The sequence below is a fragment of the Hypanus sabinus genome, chromosome 31 (assembly GCF_030144855.1).
Source record: "Hypanus sabinus isolate sHypSab1 chromosome 31, sHypSab1.hap1, whole genome shotgun sequence".
NCBI classification, from domain to species: domain Eukaryota; kingdom Metazoa; phylum Chordata; class Chondrichthyes; order Myliobatiformes; family Dasyatidae; genus Hypanus; species Hypanus sabinus.
This window is the reverse complement of record NC_082736.1, coordinates 6207090-6227700: the sequence shown is the minus strand read 5'-3', so window position 1 is coordinate 6227700 and position 20611 is coordinate 6207090. Positions and strand designations below refer to the sequence as shown.

The window sequence follows — 20611 nt, the reverse complement described above, 5'->3', positions numbered from 1 at the left end:
ATCAGCAGAAACACTTACAAAGCAACCGTGGAAGTATTGTGTGTCTTCGGAGGTCTGTGGGACATACCCAGAGTATGAAGCTTATATTAATGGAGAGAGACAAACTGAGCCAAGTCACGGCTTGATGGGCAGAGAGGAAAACAGAATCTGATGTTGGTTCCTTATGTCTGAACTCTGGCTGGTTAGAAGTGTCGCTCCTCCGAATAGTGTTCAGCCTCACTGGAACAGAGTGACATCAGACATCAACACAAAAACTGAAATAATCTCAGCTAAAATGTTGTCTTTCACCTGTTGATCTTCTTTGCAAATATTTCACAGGATAGAAAAGGCAAATAATTTCTGTCTGAGAATCCCAAACACAACGGTGTGTCAGGTCTGATGTGTCTGCCAGTTCTCCAGCATTTGAAGGCTACCAATCATTGAATGTGAAGGAGGAGATGGTTGAGAAGACAGCACACCAGTCTGAACAAGGAGAACCCCAATACACGGACATGTCCTTGATCTGACCTGATAAATGGCCACAGAGTTGATACCGGTGAACTGACATTCACTTCCTCTCATTTTGCCAGGGATTCACCAGGCCACTGAACCTGCAGACACACAGCCAGTTCACATGGGGAGAGGCATTTCACCTGCTCTGTGTGTGGGATGGGATTCATTCAGTCACATGAGCTCTTACAACACCAGCCAGTTCACATGGGGAGAGGCATTTCACCTGCTCCGTGTGTGGGACGGGATTCATTCAGTCACATGAGCCCATACAACATCAGCCAGGTCGCACCGGTGAGCAGCTAGACTTGGCTCATTTGTCTCTGTCTCTCAGTGTAGCTTCACACCTGTTCCGAGCGTGGGACGGGATTCATTCAGTTCACCCACTTTGTGAGGCTCCAGTGAGTTTATCATACATAGAGGACAAACTTCGGTCTTGTGTCAGCAAAGAAATTTACTCAGTCATCCCACCTGCTGAGACACTGGCAACTTCACATCAGGGAGGAAGTTGAAATAAGCTCTAGGTGAACATTTTAACCATCATGGTGACTGACTCTAGTTGAAAGTTCATGTGACACTCTTCATGTAATATTCAGCAGATACTGTGGCTGTTCATCACACCCAGGACAGAACCCTGGTCACGGAGCATTGGTGGGGGGGTGGGGGGGTTGTTCTGCTAATGGAAGTCTGAAAACATACAGGCATTAATACTGTGGATCTGTGTCAAATTAATCAGCTCTATTTCAAATCCTGTGTCTCACACAGCTAATGTACAGAGTAGAGGCCACTCAGTCCATCTGGTACCTGCTCATGTTCCTATTCCACACCAGAGCTTTCAAATCCATCCCTGCTGTTCACCTCTCACTCACCATATAATATTCAGTTTGCAACTGGTCACCAATCTGTGGATGAAGAGGTTTACTTTGAATTAAATCCATGACTTTCTGAAAACTGCAGAAGATGAATTCACGAGGGTTTTGTCCCAAATGGTCTTCATTCCTCACAGCCCTGGACCAAGGATGAAGTCTTGTGTGGTTAAAATCTTCCTGTCCTCCTCTATTCATTGTTTTGTGTCATTTTCACTGATTTTGAAGGGCTGTGCCTCACACAGCTGGGGTGTTGCAATACAACGCTCTCCTCTAAAGTATGACAACAGAATGATGGATAAATATTTGATGGAGCAGAAACAAGAGGGGTAAGTACAATGAGGGCCTTGGGGCTCCATATGTGATGGAGGCTCGAGTTTATGGGGAGTAGAAGGAAAGAATCAGACCAGGAGGATGAGGCTACCAATGAATGTTCAGCAACATTGGCAGAAAACAGAGGGTTATCTTTGCAAAATGCTGGAGGGACTCCGTGGCCCCGGCCGCATTTATGGAGAGGAATAAATAGTCAATATTATGGGACAAGACACTTCATCCTATCCAGACTGTCTATTCCTCTGCTTAGTATCTGCTGACTTCCTGCAGTACTTTGTGCGTTTTACTTTACAGTTTATCCCCAGCATTGCTGAATCTCAAGTTACATATCTGCATTTCTAAGTGAGTGGGACTTACAGTTGACATTTTGGGCCGGGATTCTTCAGAAGGATTAGGGAGAAAACAATGAGGAGTAAAGATTAAAGGTGGGGGAGGTGAGAGAGAAACACAAAGTGATAGGTGGAACTGGGAGAGGGAGAGATGAAGTAAAGAACTGGGAAGTTGATTGTTGAAAGAGATACAGGGCTGGAGTAGGGGAGGCTGAGACGAGAGAACAGAAGTCCATGGAAGAAAAAAAAGTGGGGAGGAACACCAGAGGGAGGTGATGGGCAGGTAACGAGAGGGAAAAGAGGATGGGGAATGATAGGGGGGGGGGGGGGAGGCATGTCAGGAAGGTCAAGAAATTGATGCTCATGCCATCAGATTGGAGGCTACCCAGACAGAATACAAGGTGTTGTTCACCATGGTAGAGCCTTTCTCCTATTAATGCACTTCTTAATATGAATTTCTTCCACCAGTTTGATGAATAATGTGACCTTTCTTTGTAGAAATCCACATCATCCTCACCATTCAGCCCAGACAGACGTTCTGTTCATCACATAAAATATTAAAACTTCTCCCAATTTGCTTTACCGAAGTTCCACCTACTGAAAGTGGCCTCTTGACCCCGATATAAATCTAAACCCAGACTTATAAATAAATCACGCCTAATAACGATATGACTCTGGAAGGAAGAAATTAAATGTATTAACAACAGGTTTCCTGAATACACACAACTTCAGATAGATTTGATAAATCAGAAATCAACTTGAAGTCTTGATCATTAGAAATCAGGCTTCTGGAAATGAGCGCAGTAGCCCTTCTTGTACCGTCTGCAGGAAAGTAGCGGGGCGTTTATGATTGGTGACAGTGCCGAATCTGATTGGACAGCAAATACTCCTTTCAGAGAGCTGCTTTATTCACCAATCAAGAGACAGAGACGGTAGAAGCGCGGAAAATAACCTCCTAACCGCCGAAATAAACCTAAATTTGCAAAAGAGCGCCAAAGAGCCTTTGTTGCTGAAATTAAACAGGTTTGTTTGTCGATCCTTTGAAGTCCAACATATTTAAACCAAGTGTAGTTAATATTGCGATGGTGTCTGGGAATTCAGTTCACCAATTTCTTTCAATTGATGGAACGATTGGAATAAAACAGATTCTCAGCTTCTGTTCGCGGTCGGTCATTGTGTAAACTGTCAGTTTACCAACGGGTCGCCCTTCAGAAAGTGGAGCTTTAAACAATAATCTGAACGAACCGTGAGTGTTCAGCTCTCGCGTTGGAAAGGGGTTAAGAGAAGTAACCAAAATGTGACAAAGCTTAATGAACTTGTTACGTACTCTTGACACATGACAGTGGTGCCCTTGTCATGTGACTGGGGTTGAAGCTGTACTGGACTTGAGGTGATGGTCTTGTGATGGTGGAATGACGTCATTTTCCCGCCAGTAGAGATCATGTGACGGGTTTTTTTTTACAGGTTATAAAAGGTAGACCCCACCCTGTGAGGAGGGGCAGTTCGTGGCTGGATTTGCCAAGTTGACTTCATGCCACTGCGTGTTTGAAGTGATGACGCAGTTTAGTTGAAGGATGAAGTTTTTATTTAATGCCTAAAGTTTAAAAGGTCATTGCCAGCAGGTTCTTTATGATTCTGTTAGTTTGAGAATTAAAGGAGAGTGAAGATTCAAGGTTGGAAGTTAAAGATCGAGGAGAATCGCTTTCTACGGTGAAACGGGGGCGACATTTGTTTGATCCTTATTTGGAAGGATTTCGTTTACTATCTTCGTGTTAATCCCTGGGTTTACCAGAAAGGATTGAAGATAGTGAGGAAGGAAAGGTCAGTGCCTTTAAGCCGATCTGTTTCGTAAATTCTTCGGGGGAAGTTCGACGTCGGGAATCGAAGCAAGCGACGTGAAAGAGAACTTAAATCGTCCTGTAAAGTCTCTCCTTTTAAATGGACTGTGAGCATATCGAACTTTTGGCAATATCACTTTAAGAACTGTTTTGGAATATCACTTTAAAGAACTGTTTTGGAATATCACTTTACGAACTGTTTGAACAGCCGCTCAGCAGCTGTTTCCGGTTACGGTAGTGTTTGTTTACTTTTGGGGGGTTTGTTTTCTGTGTTTAATAAACGTGTTGTTTGTTATAAGAAACCCTTGCCGAACTCATATATTTATTGTTGCCTGAATACGTAACATTAAATATGGGGGCTCGTCCGGGATTGAATTTTTTTAGTTTACATGCTTGCTAACTTTTAAATCGGTGTTTTGGAAACGGGGATTACTCGGTTCTTTTGTTTGGCTTGTTGTGGTATTCGGCAGCAATGAATATTATTGAGTTTCTGGCTTCGCCAGCTGCAGAGGTGTTGGCGAAGGCGAAGAAAACTGAGGTGTTTGAGATAGCTAGTAGATTGCGACTTAAAGGTATTTTGCAGAATACTTCTAAGGCTGTGATACAGAGGAAAATCGCGTCACACTATGTGGATTCGGGTGTTTTTGATGAATCGATTTTAGAGTCGTTTCAAATAAGTAAACTGGAGATGCAGTTGCAAATCGAACAAATGAAATTGGAACAAAGTAAAGCTGATTTGGAGAGGTGTAAATTGGAGGCAGAACAAAAGAAGAGAGAATTTGCATATGCAATGGAGGAATTAAAATTTGGAAATCAGTCTTCTGCTTCTAAAAAAACGTTTGTTGCTAGTCAGGAAATTAAATTGGTCCCTCCATTTAGTGAAACAGAAGTGGAAAGGTATTTTCAACATTTTGAAACTATTGCTCTGATGTCAGAGTGGCCGAAAGATAAATGGTCAGTGTTGTTACAGAGTGTAATTAAAGGCAAAGCACAACAAGTTTACACAGCTTTAACAGCTGCACAAGCTCTTGATTATGATATTGTAAAGAGTCATATTTTAAACGCATATGAGTTAGTCCCAGAAGCATATAGGGAAAGATTCAGAAGTTTGAAAAAGTCTGTGGAAAAAACTTATGTGGAATTTGCCTATGATAAAGCTATGTGTTTTGAGAGATGGGTTTCTTCTAAAAATGTAAATGGGGACTATGATACATTGAGAGAGCTGATTTTAATGGAGGAATTTAAAAGAAGCATTCCTGTTGAAGTAAGGACCTACTTAAATGAGAAGGATACTGATAAATTGCAGGACTGTGCTAGATTAGCTGATGAGTATGTTTTGATCCATAAGAACAAATTTCCTCAGGGCAGAATTTTTAAGAGGAAAAATAACATGGAGACTCCAGATAAATTTGAAATTAAATCGGAGGTTAATGAGAAAGTTAATGAGAAAGGAAAGCCTGTAAAGGAAAGACAGTTTGGTCTTACTTGTAACTATTGTAAGAAGCCTGGCCATGTAATAGCTAACTGTTTCAAATTGAGAAAGAAAGAGAAGGAAGCAGTTCCAGATGCTTGTGTGCAACATACTGAAGCACCTGTAAAGTTACAGGGTTTGATAAAAACAAATGAGGCTTTGTTAGAGTCTGACCAAGTTAGAAAGGGATATGATCATTTTGTAACTGAAGGGTTTGTATCCTTGAAGGAAGGATCTACTCTGATGCCAATAAAAATCCTTAGGGATACTGGTGCTTCTCAGTCATTGATGTTAGACAGTGTGTTGAAGTTTAATGAAGAGTCTGATACTGGTGAGGTAAATTACATAAGAGGTGTTGGAAGTGATTTTATGCCTGTACATTTACATAAAGTAAATTTAAAGTCAGGGTTAGTTACAGGATTTGTTAAAGTAGGATTACAGCATAGCTTACCTGTGAATGGTATTTCTTTATTGTTAGGTAATGACTTGGCAGGTGGACAAGTTTTTCCTGAAGTGCATTTGACAATGGAGTCAGAGGAACCAGAGTTGAATTCTAACACAGATTCTTCCTGTGTTGTGACTAGAGCTATGGCTAAAAAGATTGATGCGCAGAATGAGGTTGTTATTCAGGACTGTTCGACTCAGGATTCGAGTTTTGAGGATGTGTCAGAGACTTTCTTATCTTCGTTGTTTGAACAAGAATCTGGGAGTAAGTCTGACTATAAAGATTTATCTTTGTCTAGGAAGGAGATGATAGCAGAGCAGAATAGAGACTCTGAGATTATAAAATTAAAAGAGCAGGTTTTACTAGATAGTGAAATTGATAAAGATGCTAGGATGAGGATGTTTAAGCCTGGAGATAAGGTGTTGGTTCTTTTCCCAGTGCAGACAAATCCTTTACAAGCTAGATTTCATGGTTCTTATGAAATTGTGTCTAAAATTAATAATGTGGATTACGTGGTGAAAACTCCAGATCGTAGAAGGTCAACACAACTTTGCCATATAAATATGTTGAAACCATATTTTGAGAAACAATCTGATGCTGTGACTGTTGTGGTTAGTGAGAATGAGTTTGATTTAACTAGGAACATGATAGATGATTCATCTGACTTTCATTCTAAATCCAACATTGTTTCTGTTAGGTTACCAAATTCAACCATTCTGGAAAATATTGATGAAAAATTAGCACATTTACAGTTAGAGCAGAGACAACAGATGAAGAAGTTGATTTTTAAATATAGGGAGTTGTTTCCAGATGTTCCGAGAAGGACTACTATAGCTTCACATGATGTAGATGTTGGGGATGCCAAACCTATTAAACAACATCCATATAGGATGAACATGGAAAAATGTGAACTTGCTGAGAAAGAAATTGAATATATGTTAGAGAATAATATCATTAGACATTCTAACTCGAATTGGAGTTCGCCATGTGTTATGGTGCCAAAGCCAGATGGTAGTATTAGGTTTTGTACGGCTTATAGGAAGGTGAATGCTGTAACGAAAACAGATGCATATCCAATTCCTAGAGTAGATGATTGTGTAGATAAAGTTGGAAAGGCAAAGTTCCTTACAAAGATTGATTTATTGAAAGGGTATTGGTGTGTTCCATTAACGGACAGAGGTAGAGAGATTTCTGCATTTGTAACTCCATCTGGATTATATGAATATAATGTTCTTCCATTTGGGATGAAGAATGCCCCAGGTACTTTCCAGAGGATGATTAACTTTGTGATTCAGGGATTGACAGATACTGATGCTTATATTGATGATTTAGTGACAGGAAATGATACTTGGGAAGCACACATTATTGCGATGGAGAAATTGTTTGAAAGGCTTTCAAAAGCTAACTTAACTATTAATTTAGCTAAGAGTGAATTTGGACATGCCACTGTGACTTACCTTGGTTATGTTGTGGGTCAAGGTAAGGTAGCTCCTGTTCAGGCAAAAGTTCAGGCAATTTTAGAGATTCCCACTCCAACGGGAAAAAAAAAACTCTCAGAAGGTTTTTGGGAATGGTAGGATATTATCGGAAATTTTGTAAGAATTTTGCTAATGTTGCACTTCCATTAACTAACCTTCTGCGGAAGAATGAGAAGTTTGTATGGACGGTGCCTTGTCAAGAAGCATTTGAAAAATTGAAAACAATGATATGTCAACAACCTGTGCTTAAGGCACCTGACTTTGGAAAACCTTTTTCATTGGCTGTGGATGCTAGTGATGAGGCTGCAGGAGCAGTATTAATGCAAAGGAATGAGGGTGATGAGGTTGATCATCCAGTAGCTTACTTTTCTAAGAAATTTAATAAGCATCAAAGAAATTATTCGACAATAGAGAAAGAATTGTTATCTCTTGTTTTAGCTTTGGAATATTTTGAGGTATATGTTAGTACAACTCAGAAACCACTTATTGTTTACACTGATCATAATCCGTTAGATTTTCTGAGTAAGATGAAAAACAAAAACAGAAGGTTATTAAATTGGAGTTTGATGTTACAAGAGTACAATATTGTGATAACTCATATTAAAGGTAAAGATAATGTGGTTGCTGATTGTCTATCTCGATGTTGAATGTACACTGTAATTTTTTTTATGGAGTGTTTTTTTTTCAATTGTAACACTCCTACTGTATTGTGACTTATAAGCTGTTATATGATGGTGTTGTGTATTGTGTATGTTATAAAATTTATACCTTTTTTTTCTTGTAAGCAATTGTTAAAAATTTTTGTTCTTGTCAGACCAAAAATGTTTTTTTGGAGGGAGGTGTTACGTACTCTTGACACATGACAGTGGTGCCCTTGTCATGTGACTGGGGTTGAAGCTGTACTGGACTTGAGGTGATGGTCTTGTGATGGTGGAATGACGTCATTTTCCCGCCAGTAGAGATCATGTGACGGTTTTTTTTTTACAGGTTATAAAAGGTAGACCCCACCCTGTGAGGAGGGGCAGTTCGTGGCTGGATTTGCCAAGTTGACTTCATGCCACTGCGTGTTTGAAGTGATGACGCAGTTTAGTTGAAGGATGAAGTTTTTATTTAATGCCTAAAGTTTAAAAGGTCATTGCCAGCAGGTTCTTTATGATTCTGTTAGTTTGAGAATTAAAGGAGAGTGAAGATTCAAGGTTGGAAGTTAAAGATCGAGGAGAATCGCTTTCTACGGTGAAACGGGGGCGACCTTTGTTAGATCCTTATTTGGAAGGATTTCGTTTACTATCTTCGTGTTAATCCCTGGGTTTACCAGAAAGGATTGAAGATAGTGAGGAAGGAAAGGTCAGTGCCTTTAAGCCGTTCTGTTTCGTAAATTCTTCGGGGGAAGTTCGACGTCGGGAATCGAAGCAAGCGACGTGAAAGAGAACTTAAATCGTCCTGTAAAGTCTCTCCTTTTAAATGGACTGTGAGCATATCGAACTTTTGGCAATATCACTTTAAGAACTGTTTTGGAATATCACTTTAAAGAACTGTTTTGGAATATCACTTTACGAACTGTTTGAACAGCCGCTCAGCAGCTGTTTCCGGTTACGGTAGTGTTTGTTTACTTTTGGGGGGTTTGTTTTCTGTGTTTAATAAACGTGTTGTTTGTTATAAGAAACCCTTGCCGAACTCATATATTTATTGTTGCCTGAATACGTAACAAACTGCATTCCCCACAGTAATTATACCAGAAACAATAATTGGTGTTAAGTCAGAGAAATCTGATGACAGAGAGGAAAATGATGGGGAAGGGTGCGTAACGAATCCGTGTCTGTACACAGGAGTGTAACAGAGAAATCGGGATTATACAGAGAAGCGGACAGAAAGTGCTGATTGACGGAGATAAGATTTTGAATGAGCTCAACAAGAAATTTCCAACCTTACCTCAAATCCATCTCTCAATATTTAGTAACTCTTTTAATGAAACCGTGAGCGGCTCTTAAAAGTGCCTTTGATTTTAGGGTTTGTTTTGTCAGCAAACTTGCCTTCACTTGGAGCTGGTGTACTTGGTCACCGCCTTTGTCCCTTCGGACACGGCGTGCTTGGCCAGCTCCCCGGGCAGCAACAGGCGCACGGCGGTCTGGATCTCCCGGGAGCTGATGGTTGACCGCTTGTTGTAAAGGGCCAGGCGGGAAGCCTCACCCGCGATGCGATCGAAAATATCGTTCACGAATGAATTCATGATGCTCATGGCCCTGGAGGAGATGCCGGTGTCGGGGTGAACCTGCTTCATCACTTTGTAGATGTAGATGGCATAACTCTCCTTCCTCGACCTCTTGCGCTTCTTGCCAGACTTGCTCGCCGGTTTGGACAGAGCTTTCTTGGCGCCCTTCTTGGGAGCGGGTTTCGGTGCATCAGGCATTTCCTCGTCGGTTTCAAACACAATAATAAGCAGAAGCTGTCCGGAGCGCGGATTAAATAGGCAGCGCCCAAAGTGGTATGTTAATGAGGATTGGATTGCTGAGCATTTCCATTGGCTGTTTGGAGAAATGAATCACCAATCGGAAGACTGGGGGATGGGAAGCGCCGCCAATGTGTGGCGGTTACCGCTGTCGTTTAATGCGGGAGGAAGTACAGAAGGGCAGAGACTGGCGGGGGTGCGGGCTGAAATTGAAAAGGGAAACGCAAATTTCATAAGCAGAATGAAAATAAAATCAGATGAAATATTGTAAAATTAAACACTAAGACGTTCATTTCATGACACAGAGCAGCAGGAGAACGAAGGAGAGATTTGGACATTTCAATGTAAAGTTCAAATCGAGTTTATTTATGCACAGGTGAGAGGAACAACGGATTTGTAGCAGCATCACAGACACAACATTGACAAGAAACACTGGAATTAAATAAGAATTATACCAAAATATTCAAATAGAGGACTATCAGAACAAAATCAAAATAACAAAGAGATTATGCGGGCAGTGGGAGAATCACCCCTCTTGTGCTTCTTCATCTCGTCACTCTCGATTCAGAGTCACGCAACGCTGCCACTTTGATCTGGCCCATGCCTTCATTCACCAGGTCCAACACTTGCCTTTATTGGATCTTCCTCCTCCTGACACTAGTCATCTGGTTTGTGGAGGGTTGTGCCCCCTTGGACCCCTGGATTAGGTTTGAGGGTCGGGCTGGTGGATGTATATGTGGGGCTGGGAGAGATAAGGCTGTAGAGTTTAGTATGGTGAGATATGTGGGGCTACGGTGGATGGGGTAGTGTAGTGGAGCCACACAGTGGCTGATGCCTTTCATTATCGTGGTTCAACACCACTTGGCTTAGGGAACCGGGTGTGCAAAGGGACACATCATCAGTAATACAACTTAGTGTCATTGGGTGTTTTGGGTCTTTAATCATGAGACAATCTTGCCCAGGCGACCCAGCCAGGGTGGATCAGGCCCGGTTTGTGTTTATCCCATGGAGCAAGATAATCAGAGGCATGTAATTCTACATATTGCATGAGTTTAGACCTTGTTACTTGGCATTATTGTGAACATTTGGGGAGTAGAATGTTCTGATGCCTAGTAATTGTTGTGGTTTCTCGTGCCCCACAAACGTCCAGGAGACGCAGAAGATTCTTCAAGAAGTATTGAACTTTAATTTGCAAATCTAAGCTGAGACAGTCAGTGAGCTAGTCGCTGATTGCCCACCGATCCTTGGACACAGCATGTTTTATAGCAATCTCCTGGTTTAGTTGCATTAGCATATGCAATCGGTCTATAGTTGCGTATCACACGTACATCCGCCACTATTGTTTCTGCCCATTGACTTAATCATGTTCTAATCTACATCTCTTAGCTACCTCTCATTAACACACCATTGTCTTCTACATTCTTAATATTTCATTCTCCTACTAAATCGGGTACATGCATAGCAAATAGCAAGTTTCAAAGCTGACTACATAGTTTTGGTTACACAGCAAACAATCTCAACTTTTATACTCCAATATATCCCCCCCTTTGAGACCCAGAGGGGCTCACACAGAGAAAAGACTAAGAGTCTGCACACAAAAGCCCCAATAAACTCAAGCACTTATTCCCAAATCTCGGGTTAAACTATAATTTTCTGCGCCAAGACCTCAAAGTACTCTTTCCCTGTTACCCTGGGCCGCTGAGCCAAAAACCTGTCCCTTTGTACCTGAGACAGGGAAAAAAAAACTCAGAAGCCCTTACAATCTAGTTCCACACTGTCGTTTTGCTTTTGTTCATCCTGCAGGGGTATTTTCGGTGTTTCTTTCTCCACTAAGCTTGCTTCAGTAATTGCCACGAGCATCGGCAGTTGTTTGGTTGTAGCACACGCTACTAGAGACTTGAGACAAGGAAGAAAACAGCACAGCTCAAGCGCACAGCTCAACAATTCAATACTGACAGTTATTGCCATTTTAGTCAGCCATGCTCCCCATCTTCCGAGTCTACTTTCTAACCCCTCAAATAACTGATGTCCGGACCCTGCATTCTGTGCGCATACATCGCACTGTGACAAGACAAAGTCCACTGAAGCCTGTAAATAAGGTGACAAAAAACCATGCTTCTTTATTTTCTTGATCACTTCCCCCCTTGCACAATGGTCAATCCCATGTGCTTCTGAAATCAGAATCGTCAGTAGAGGGGTGGGCGCTACCAACAAACCGTCTTCCATGCTCCACAAGCGTTCCGGGTTCTGCTTGCCCCCCCCCCCTTCGTCTCCACATCGTCTGTTCTGCCAAAGTTGCCTTACTTTGTATTTCAATTAGGTCCTGTACCTGAGGTTCTGGAGTTAGGCTTACCTGGGGAGCAATGACAGCAGATGGACACCCAGACGCTTTTCTGGCTGCCTCGTCCGCAGCTTGATTTCCCTTTGTTATTACATTGTTTCCCTTTTTATGTGCCTGGCATTTTACTATAGCCAATGCTTTAGGTTTCATTATGGCTTTTATTAAGTCTAGAATTTGCGGACAATGTTGTATGGGATCTCTATTACTTTTTTTTAATCCTCTCTGTTTCCACGGTTACGTACCCTGTAACTAAGTCACTTACCAGCAAAGATAGAGAGGTCCATTGAAGTCTGATGGTACTATTTTTTTTAAAGTCTTTATTTATAAAGGGGCACAAAAATAAGATTAATACAAACATTCAGATAATATACGTCGTCACTACTCAATCTAAAAGCGCGGGTCTAATAATAACAGCTCAATCGTTTGTCTAGGGGATAATATATTGTCCGGTGGAAATATAAAAGTCACTCAGTTCCTGCAGACTTCAGCCTTTGGGGACTGCTGGATTTTCACTTGTTGGAGAGAGAGAGATTTGTGAGAAAAGAAACTTGCCCGGGTCTTTTTATGAAGCAAATCCGTTGAATCAGGGGAGCGGGCTTCCCCGTTGTTAGCTAAAAGCTGTTTTCTGTGGTTCCAGCCACTGATTCCAGCCACAGAATCGAACGCACATGACTTCCTTCAAAGGGCTTTCCGCTACTACGGGATCATTAGCGTTTTTTCTGGTGCGTCTGAAGGGGTTGTTCCCCCAGACCCTCTTTTATACTTCCTCACGGGGTCTCAGATGTCAATCAGGTTCAGATGATGCAATCTCTCTCTCAACCAGCCCACTTTGCCCGAGGGCTTGCACGTAGCATAGTCCCCAATCCACAAACGTGGTCTCCTGGAGAGAATGGTCAATGTCGCGTTATTTTGCATCGCTGGGGAACGAGGCATCCAGCATGTCTCTCTCCCATTTCCTGGGTCTACTGACTCCCCCCCCCCCAACTAGTGCTCTTGCGATTCTCACAAAGGAGGGGGCTGCGGGTATAACACCACACTGCCCCGAACAAATGGCATACTCCATGAGCATATGCCGAATCAGTATAGATGTCTACGTTCTCATCTTCCATCATTTCACACGCAGCTGTCAGGGCTTTGATTTCCGTTAGATGGGCGAAACATGGTTGGGGACAGGACTCCATCCTAATAATCTTATAGCTCGACTGATCCTGCTGCACTACTGAGAACCCTGCATGATTTCCATCATAGTCCCTATAACAAGAGCCTTCTACAAACAGAACCTTCTTATCTGCATCCTCTAGTGGTTCTGATCGTAAATCTGCTCTCAATTTGGCAAATGCCATCGTCTTCCCTACACAATCATGGGGTTCTCCTTCATAGCCCAAAGGGACGAAATAGGCTATATTGCTGGTAGTGCATCTCTGTATAGTTATGTCTGGAAATGTCAATAGCATCTGATACGCTGCTATCCTGGCTGGCGTCAGCACAAATTTCCCTCTTTTCAGCAATTCTGCTACTTTGTGGTGTGTGGACAGAGTCACAGGATAGCCCAGGGTTACAGATGATGCCTTTCCATATGCATAGTACAGCGCCGCCAATCCCTGATAACAGGGTGGATACCCCTGAGCCACCTCATCTAGTCTCGTACTGTAGTATGCTATCAGCTGCTTTGCTTTTCCTGTGCCTGTCTCTTGTGTTAGAACCACTGTGACATAACCCTCCTGTCGGTTGGATACATACAAATGAAAAACCTTCTCGTAGTCAGGCAAAACTAATGCTGCTGCTGATTGCAATTCCTGCTTAATAGTATTGAAAGCTATCTCCGCCTCTCCATTCCACTGTAAGCCATTCTTCAAATTTGTATGTCCTGCTTTTTTCATTATCTTTCTCAAAGGTGCCACAATCTCAGCATATTCTCCTATCCAATCTGAGCTGTATCCTGCCATTCCCAAAAACGTCATCACCTGCCCTACAGTCTGGGGTTTTGGGGCTAAGTTATTGCCTCAATCTGATCTGGTGCTATCGCCTTCACTCTCTTGGATATTACCCTGCCTAAGTATTCCACTTGCTGCGTGCAAAATTGCAGTTTCTTTTTGGATACTTTATGTCCTCCGTGCACCAGCTTCTCTAACAGAGTTACAGTGTCCTGCTCACACTGTTCCTTACTGTGGGAGCAAATCAATAGGTCATCCACATACTGTAACAATGTACTTTCCAATGGTATGCCCTCTAGGTCTGCCTTCAACACCTGACTAAAAACATGTGGTGAATGTTTAAATCCTTGCGGCATTCTGGTATAGGTATACTGAGCACCTCTGTAAGTAAATGCGGATACTGACACTGGTCGGCTAGAGGAATGCTGAAGAAAGCCGAACACAAATCAATCACTGAAAAGTAACTTGCTTCTGGTGGAACATTAGTCAAAAGCGTGTGTGGGTTGGGGACTAACGCTGGCCAGTCCTCTACCACATCATTTACCGCTCACAAATCATGCACCAATCTCCACTTAGATTTATCTGCTTTTAAGACTGGCAGCAACGGGGTATTGCATGAACTGTTTGTTCTTTTAAGCGCTCCTATTTCAAGCAACCCCTCCACTGTCGATGCTATTCCCTCTTCTGCTTCTGGTCTTAGAGGGTATTGTGGTCTCCTGGGTGGAATTGCTCCCCTTTTCAGCCTTATTTCCACCGGACTAGCTGTTTTTATTTTCCCTACGTCCGTGTCATGCTGTGACCACAGAATAGACGGCAACTCATCTAACCTGTTATCTTTCTGCTGGCCTCTTTCCTTTCCCAGCAAGGGCAGGTGTGGTTGGGGAGTTATTTCGACCTCTCTCACGGTCCCTATCATATCTACACTTACCATTATTCTAATGCAATTGTTGTCTTCTGATATCCACACCTCTGGCATGGTTTTCCTCCACACAGTTAAGAGTGCTGAAACCGTAACAAAGGGTCCTAAGTCTTTAGACTGATATCCCTTGTTTACCAACAATGTTACGTGGGGCGCAGCCTCCGGTTTCCTGTACCATTTTTCTAAAAAGGTGTTCCACTTAACTTGTAAAGCTGCCCCTTGCTTTCCAATTATCACAGCCTCCCCTTCCAGGTGCTGTTGGGTACATGCCTCCAGGTGCCATCTCTCCTCTAACTCCCTGTTGAGTCTCGTCAAGAATCACTGTACAATGTAGCTCAGATTTGGGCATTACCGCCCTGGGTAATATAGCCTGCACGCCCCTTTTCCATTTTTCCCAGGTTTCCTGAATCTGATCTGCGATGTCTCCTATCCAAAAGACATTACCCTTCTTGTCTTCTCGCACAATCAATTGAGCCCCTGCTCTTTCCACACTCAGCCCATTTCTGGTGCATTCTAATTTTAATTCCAGTTTCAATAAGGCATCTCTGCCTAACAAATTAATCGGAGTTCCTTTAAATACTAGCACCGGCAAAACAATTCCTTTATTTCCCATTCTCAACCGCACTGGAGCCGTGCACTGTGTCAACTGTGTTTTCCCCGAGAACCCTACCGTCTTAATAAACTTTCCTGACATGGGAAGATGAAGGGCATACTGTGGCTGTACACAAGTGTACGTGGCTCCAGTATCTATCATCATTGGTGTCAGTTGCCCTTCTAACATGACCTGAACAATGGGTTCCTCGTCTGCCTCCCTTGTTATCATTGGGTAATGTCCCTTCCCATTTGAGTTCTCGGGGCACCCCTAATACCTCGCATAGGGGTTGGGCCTGTGGGGGCGGGTCTTTGGCTAAACTTTAGTTCCCTTCTTATCGGTTCCTGCTGGTGTGTGACAGGCCATGGTGTAAACAGACAATCTCTTCTCATGTGACCTGGCTGATTACATCCCCAGCACAATCTCTCTACCTCTCTTTCTCCCTGTTTCCTCACTGGTCCCCTCTGCCCATAGCTCCTTTGTCCCCCTCCTTGGGACTTCCAGTCCTGTCTGGGCTGTTTGAATTTAGTCTGTTCCTGATAGGGCATTTGTGGGAATACTCCTCCAAAAACGATTATTGGCATGGGGTTTTCCAGCCCTTGTCTTACAGTATGATCGTTCCCTCCATATAGCAGTGCTTTGTCCAGTTCGATGGCTGTACTCGGACCGGTGGTTGCTGGCAGCATCTTTTTGTTTTTCTCTTCATCCTTCTTTCTGAGTTCTTCGAGCTGCATTTGTATTAACTTTCTTTGCACCTCTTCCTGCTGCTCAGCCAACCTTCATTTGTCTTTCTGGTATTTCTCAACCGCATGGACTACGTGGTCTCTAAATTCTTGTGGGGTCATTGACATCAGCCCAACCACTTCCTCCAGTTTGGATTTTACTTGTGGAGGCATTGCATCCAAAATGCTATGTCGGAACAGTGAGGTCATAAATAAGTTATTCTCCACCTCTTGCTCAGTCTCCAGTCTCCACCTTTTCAACTGGTTTTCTACGTAGGCTGCCGGGTTTTCAGTGTCTCCCAGTGGATCCCCCTTTAAGGCTTTTGGGTCCACTTTGGGTGGATAAAGCTGAGGGCCTGTCATACCCTCTGCCTCACTCTGTCAAACCCGTCTCCATCAGTGCTTGGGTCGTTCGAGTTTACTATGCCAGCTATTTCCATTAGTTCGTTAAATTTGGAAGTTCCCATCAACCTTATCAACAGTGCTTTCAAATCTCCCATAGCCAATAATCGTCCCGCCGTTTCTTCTTCAAAGGCTGTAATCCATTTCCCTGCTCCTTCATGTAGATTGGGCAGTGTTTTTCAGCCCTTCTAGGTCCTGGGATCCCCAAGGGATATACTGCACTTGTCCTTATCCTTTAACTAACTACGGCATCATTCTTCCTCCTTCTTCCCACCTGCCCTGGCTCTCCTCCTCACCTGATTCCCCATCTGTCTCAGGGTATGTCCTTACTGCCTCCCACACAAATGTCTCCAGGGTCCTCTTCTTCCCTAGGTCTCCCTGTGGAGTCCTTCCTTTCTGCCTTGATTCAATACTTGGTTGGCCCCTGGAGTATTTTTCGCATCTCCTCTGGCAATCCCCTCTCAGTAACTTATCTAGCTCACTCTCTACTTCCGCAAGTCGCTCCCCTACTGCCTCCTTCTGCTCTTCTATGCTTCTGCCTCCTACCTCTTCCCCACAAATTCTCACATCCTCTCTCTCTCTCCACTTAACTCTTGCTCCTCCAATGAGTCACCTTCTCTTTCTTCCTGTCCGTGTCTGTACACCTGTGGCAGGGACTCCTCATGATCCTTACTCGTGCTTGATTCCCTTCTCTCTTGTGTTTCTCCAAGACTCACATCTCCTATCTTTTTTCCACTTCCCCTTGAATGCCTCATCTCTTCCTTCCCTGATGAGCCACTTTCTTTTCTAGTCTGTTCATTTCTATGGTATTGTAGCGGTGTGCTACACGCAGCGCTAAAATTACGACACGGAGTCGGTAACTGCAGTCGAAGGAAAAAACTTTATTCGAAAACTTCAGCCTCACTTTTAAGCCTCTGTCAAACGGCCCCCCATGGCGCAGAGGCTCCAAAGCTCTGCTCGCAAACCCCCGTAGGCTATCTAATTGTGAGTCGGTTCGGATACGCTAGGAAATGGGGCGCCACATAACCCCCCCCCCCCAGAACCGGCGATACACCCCCCAATGTCCACAGTCTGGGCCAGAACCTGCTTGGGAGGTCGGCCTCTGCGCCGAGGCGCCGGAAACTCGGCCGGTTGCGCCAGGTCCACATGGGCCGGCTTGAGGCGGTCCACAGTGAAAACCTCCTCCTTCCCCCCCAACGTCCAGCACGAACGTGGACCCGTTGTTCCGGAGCACCATAAACGGCCCCTCGTATGGCCGCTGCAGCGGTGGCCGATGCCGGCCCCTTCGTACAAACACAAACTTACAGTTCTGTAGGACTTTGGGTACGCAGGTCGGGTGCCGCCCATGCTGTGAAGTGGGTATGGGGGCCAGGTTACCGAGCTTCTCGCGAAGTCTGCCCAGGACTGCTGCGGGTTCTTCCTCTTGCCCCCTTGGGGCTGGTAGGAACTCCCCGGGGACGACCAGGGGCGCGCCGTATACCAACTCGGCCGACGAGGCGTGCAGGTCGTCCTTGGGCGCTGTGCGGATGCCGAGCAGGACCCAGGGAAGCTCGTCCGCCCAGTTGGCTCCTCGCAGGCGGGCCATGAGGGCCGACTGCAGGTGACGGTGGAAACGCTCCACTAGCCCGTTCGACTGTGTGTGGTAGGCAGTTGTGTGGTGCAGCTGAGTCCCCAAAAGCCTGGCCATAGCTGACCACAGGCTGGAGGTGAACTGGGCGCCTCTGTCGGAGGTAATGTGTGCTGGTACACCAAAGCGAGATATCCAGGTGGCGATCAGGGCTTGGGCGCAAGATTCGGAGGTGGTGTCGGTGAGCGGGACCGCCTCTGGCCATCTTGTGAACCGGTCCACGATAGTCAGGAGGTGCCGCGCTCCGCGCGACACTGGCAGGGGGCCCACGATATCCACATGAATGTGGTCGAAACGCCGGTGGGCGGGATGGAACTGCTGCGGTGGGGCTTTGGTGTGCCGCTGCACCTTGGCCGTCTGGCAGTGCATGCACGTTCTGGCCCATTCACTGACCTGTTTGCGGAGTCCGTGCCAAACGAACCTGCTGGAAACCATCCGGAAAATTGTCCGGATGGAGGGATGCGCCAAGTTATGAATGGAGTCGAAAACGCGGCGCCGCCATGCTGTCCGGACGACCGGACGGGGCTGGCCGGTGGCGACGTCACAGAGTAGGGTCCTCTCACCCGGGCCCACGGGGAGGTCCTGGAGCTGCAGACCGGAGAATGCCGTCCTGTAACTCGGAATCTCCTCATCCGCCTGCTGTGCCTCTGCCAGCGCCTCAACGTCTACCCCTGGGGAAAGGGCATGAACGGTAGGGCGAGAGAGCGCATCCGCCACGACATTGTCCTTACCCGAGACGTGCCGGACATCCGTCGTGTATTCAGAGATGTAGGACAGGTGGCGTTGCTGGCGGGATGACCAGGGGTCGGATGCTTTCGTAAACGCAAAGGTAAGCGGTTTGTGGTCCGTGAACGCAGTGAAGGGCCGACCTTCTAGGAAGTACCTGAAATGCCGGATTGCCAGGTAGAGCGCCAACAGTTCCCGGTCGAAAGCACTGTACTTAAGCTCGGGTGGTCTCAGGTGTTTGCTGAAAAACGCCAGGGGTTGCCAGCGACCTGCGATGAGTTGCTCCAGCACCCCACCGACTGCCGTGTTGGATGCGTCCACTGTGAGGGCGGTAGGGGTATCCATTCTGGGATGTACTAGCATTGCGGCGTCCGCCAAAGCTTCCTTCGTTTGAACGAAAGCGGCGGCGGACTCCTCGTCCCAGGTAATGTCCTTGCTCGGACCCGACATCAGGGCGAACAGGGGGCGCATGATCCGGGCAGCTGAAGGGAGGAAACGGCGGTAGAAATTGACCATACCTACGAATTCCTGAAGGCCTTTGATCGTGGTGGATCGGGGGAAGTGGCGGACCGCATCTACCCGTCTTTAGTAATTCTGTGGCCCAGGAAGTCAATGGTATCGAGTCCGAACTGGCATTTGGCAGGGTTGATTGTAAGACCGTACTCACTCAGTCGGGTGCAGAGTTGACTGAGGTGGGACAGATGCTCCTGACGACTGCCGCTGGCTATGAGGATGTCATCCAAATAGATGAACGCGAAGTCCAGGTCCCGTCCCACCGCGTCCATTAACCGCTGGAATGTCTGTGCGGCATTCTTCAGGCCGAACGGCATGCGGAGGAACTCGAAAAGGCCGAAAGGGGTGATGAGAGCCGTTTTGGGGACGTCGTCAGGATGCATCGGGATTTGATGGTATCCCCGGACGAGGTCTACCTTGGAGAAGATCTGTGCGCCGTGCAGGTTTGCCGCAAAGTCCTGAATGTGCGGCACAGGGTAGCGGTCCGGTGTGGTAGCCTCGTTCAGCCGGCGGTAGTCGCCGCACGGTCTACAGCCCCCCGTCGCTTTGGGCACCATGTGCAGGGGGGAAGCCCATGGGCTGTCGGACCGCCGGATGATCCCCAATTCCTCCATCCTCTGGAACTCCTCCCTCGCCAGTCGGAGCTTGTCCGGGGGAAGCCGCCGAGCACGGGCATGGAGGGGTGGTCCCTGGGTCGGGATGTGGTGCTGTACACCGTGCCTGGGCATGGCCGCTGTGAACTGCGGTGCCAGAACCGATGGGAACTCCGCCAGGACCCTGGTGAAGTCGTTGTCGGACAGCGTGATGGAGCCGAGGTGAGGGGCCGGCAACTGGGCTGCACCCAGGGAGAACGTCTGAAAGGTCTCGGCGTGTACCAGTCTCTTCCTGGGCAGGTCGACCAGCAGGCTGTGAGCCCGCAAAAAATCCGCACCCAGAAGCGGTTGGGCTACGCAGCGTATCCGAACCGACTCACAATTAGATAGCCTACGGGGGTTTGCGAGCACAGAGCTTTGGAGCCTCTGCGCTATGGGGGGCCGGTTGACAGAGGCTTAAAAGTGAGGCTGAAGTTTTCGAATAAAGTTTTTTCCTTCGACTGCAGTTACCGACTCCGTGTCGTAATTTTAGCGCTGCTTGTAGCAC

At 45.7% G+C, this 20611-nt stretch overlaps 3 protein-coding genes across 3 annotated transcripts in view; 1 reads left to right on the top strand and 2 right to left on the bottom strand.

Annotated features, from left to right (window-relative positions):
• The window catches only part of LOC132383742 (histone H4-like), a 174182-nt gene that overhangs the window by 85576 nt on the left and 67995 nt on the right, over positions 1–20611 (bottom strand). The gene's annotated exons all lie outside the window — the stretch shown is intronic.
• The window catches only part of LOC132383743 (uncharacterized), a 134630-nt gene that overhangs the window by 82204 nt on the left and 31815 nt on the right, over positions 1–20611 (top strand). The gene's annotated exons all lie outside the window — the stretch shown is intronic.
• LOC132383816 (histone H2B-like) lies at positions 9282–9656 on the bottom strand. Its single transcript, XM_059955023.1, has one exon. The coding sequence runs from the start codon at positions 9654–9656 to the stop codon at positions 9282–9284; it is 375 nt and encodes a 124-aa protein (XP_059811006.1).

Coding starts and splice junctions, on each gene's coding strand:
- LOC132383816 (XM_059955023.1), bottom strand. CDS start 9,656: ATGCCTGATGCACCGAAACCCGCTCCCAAGAAGGGCGCCAAGAAAGCT.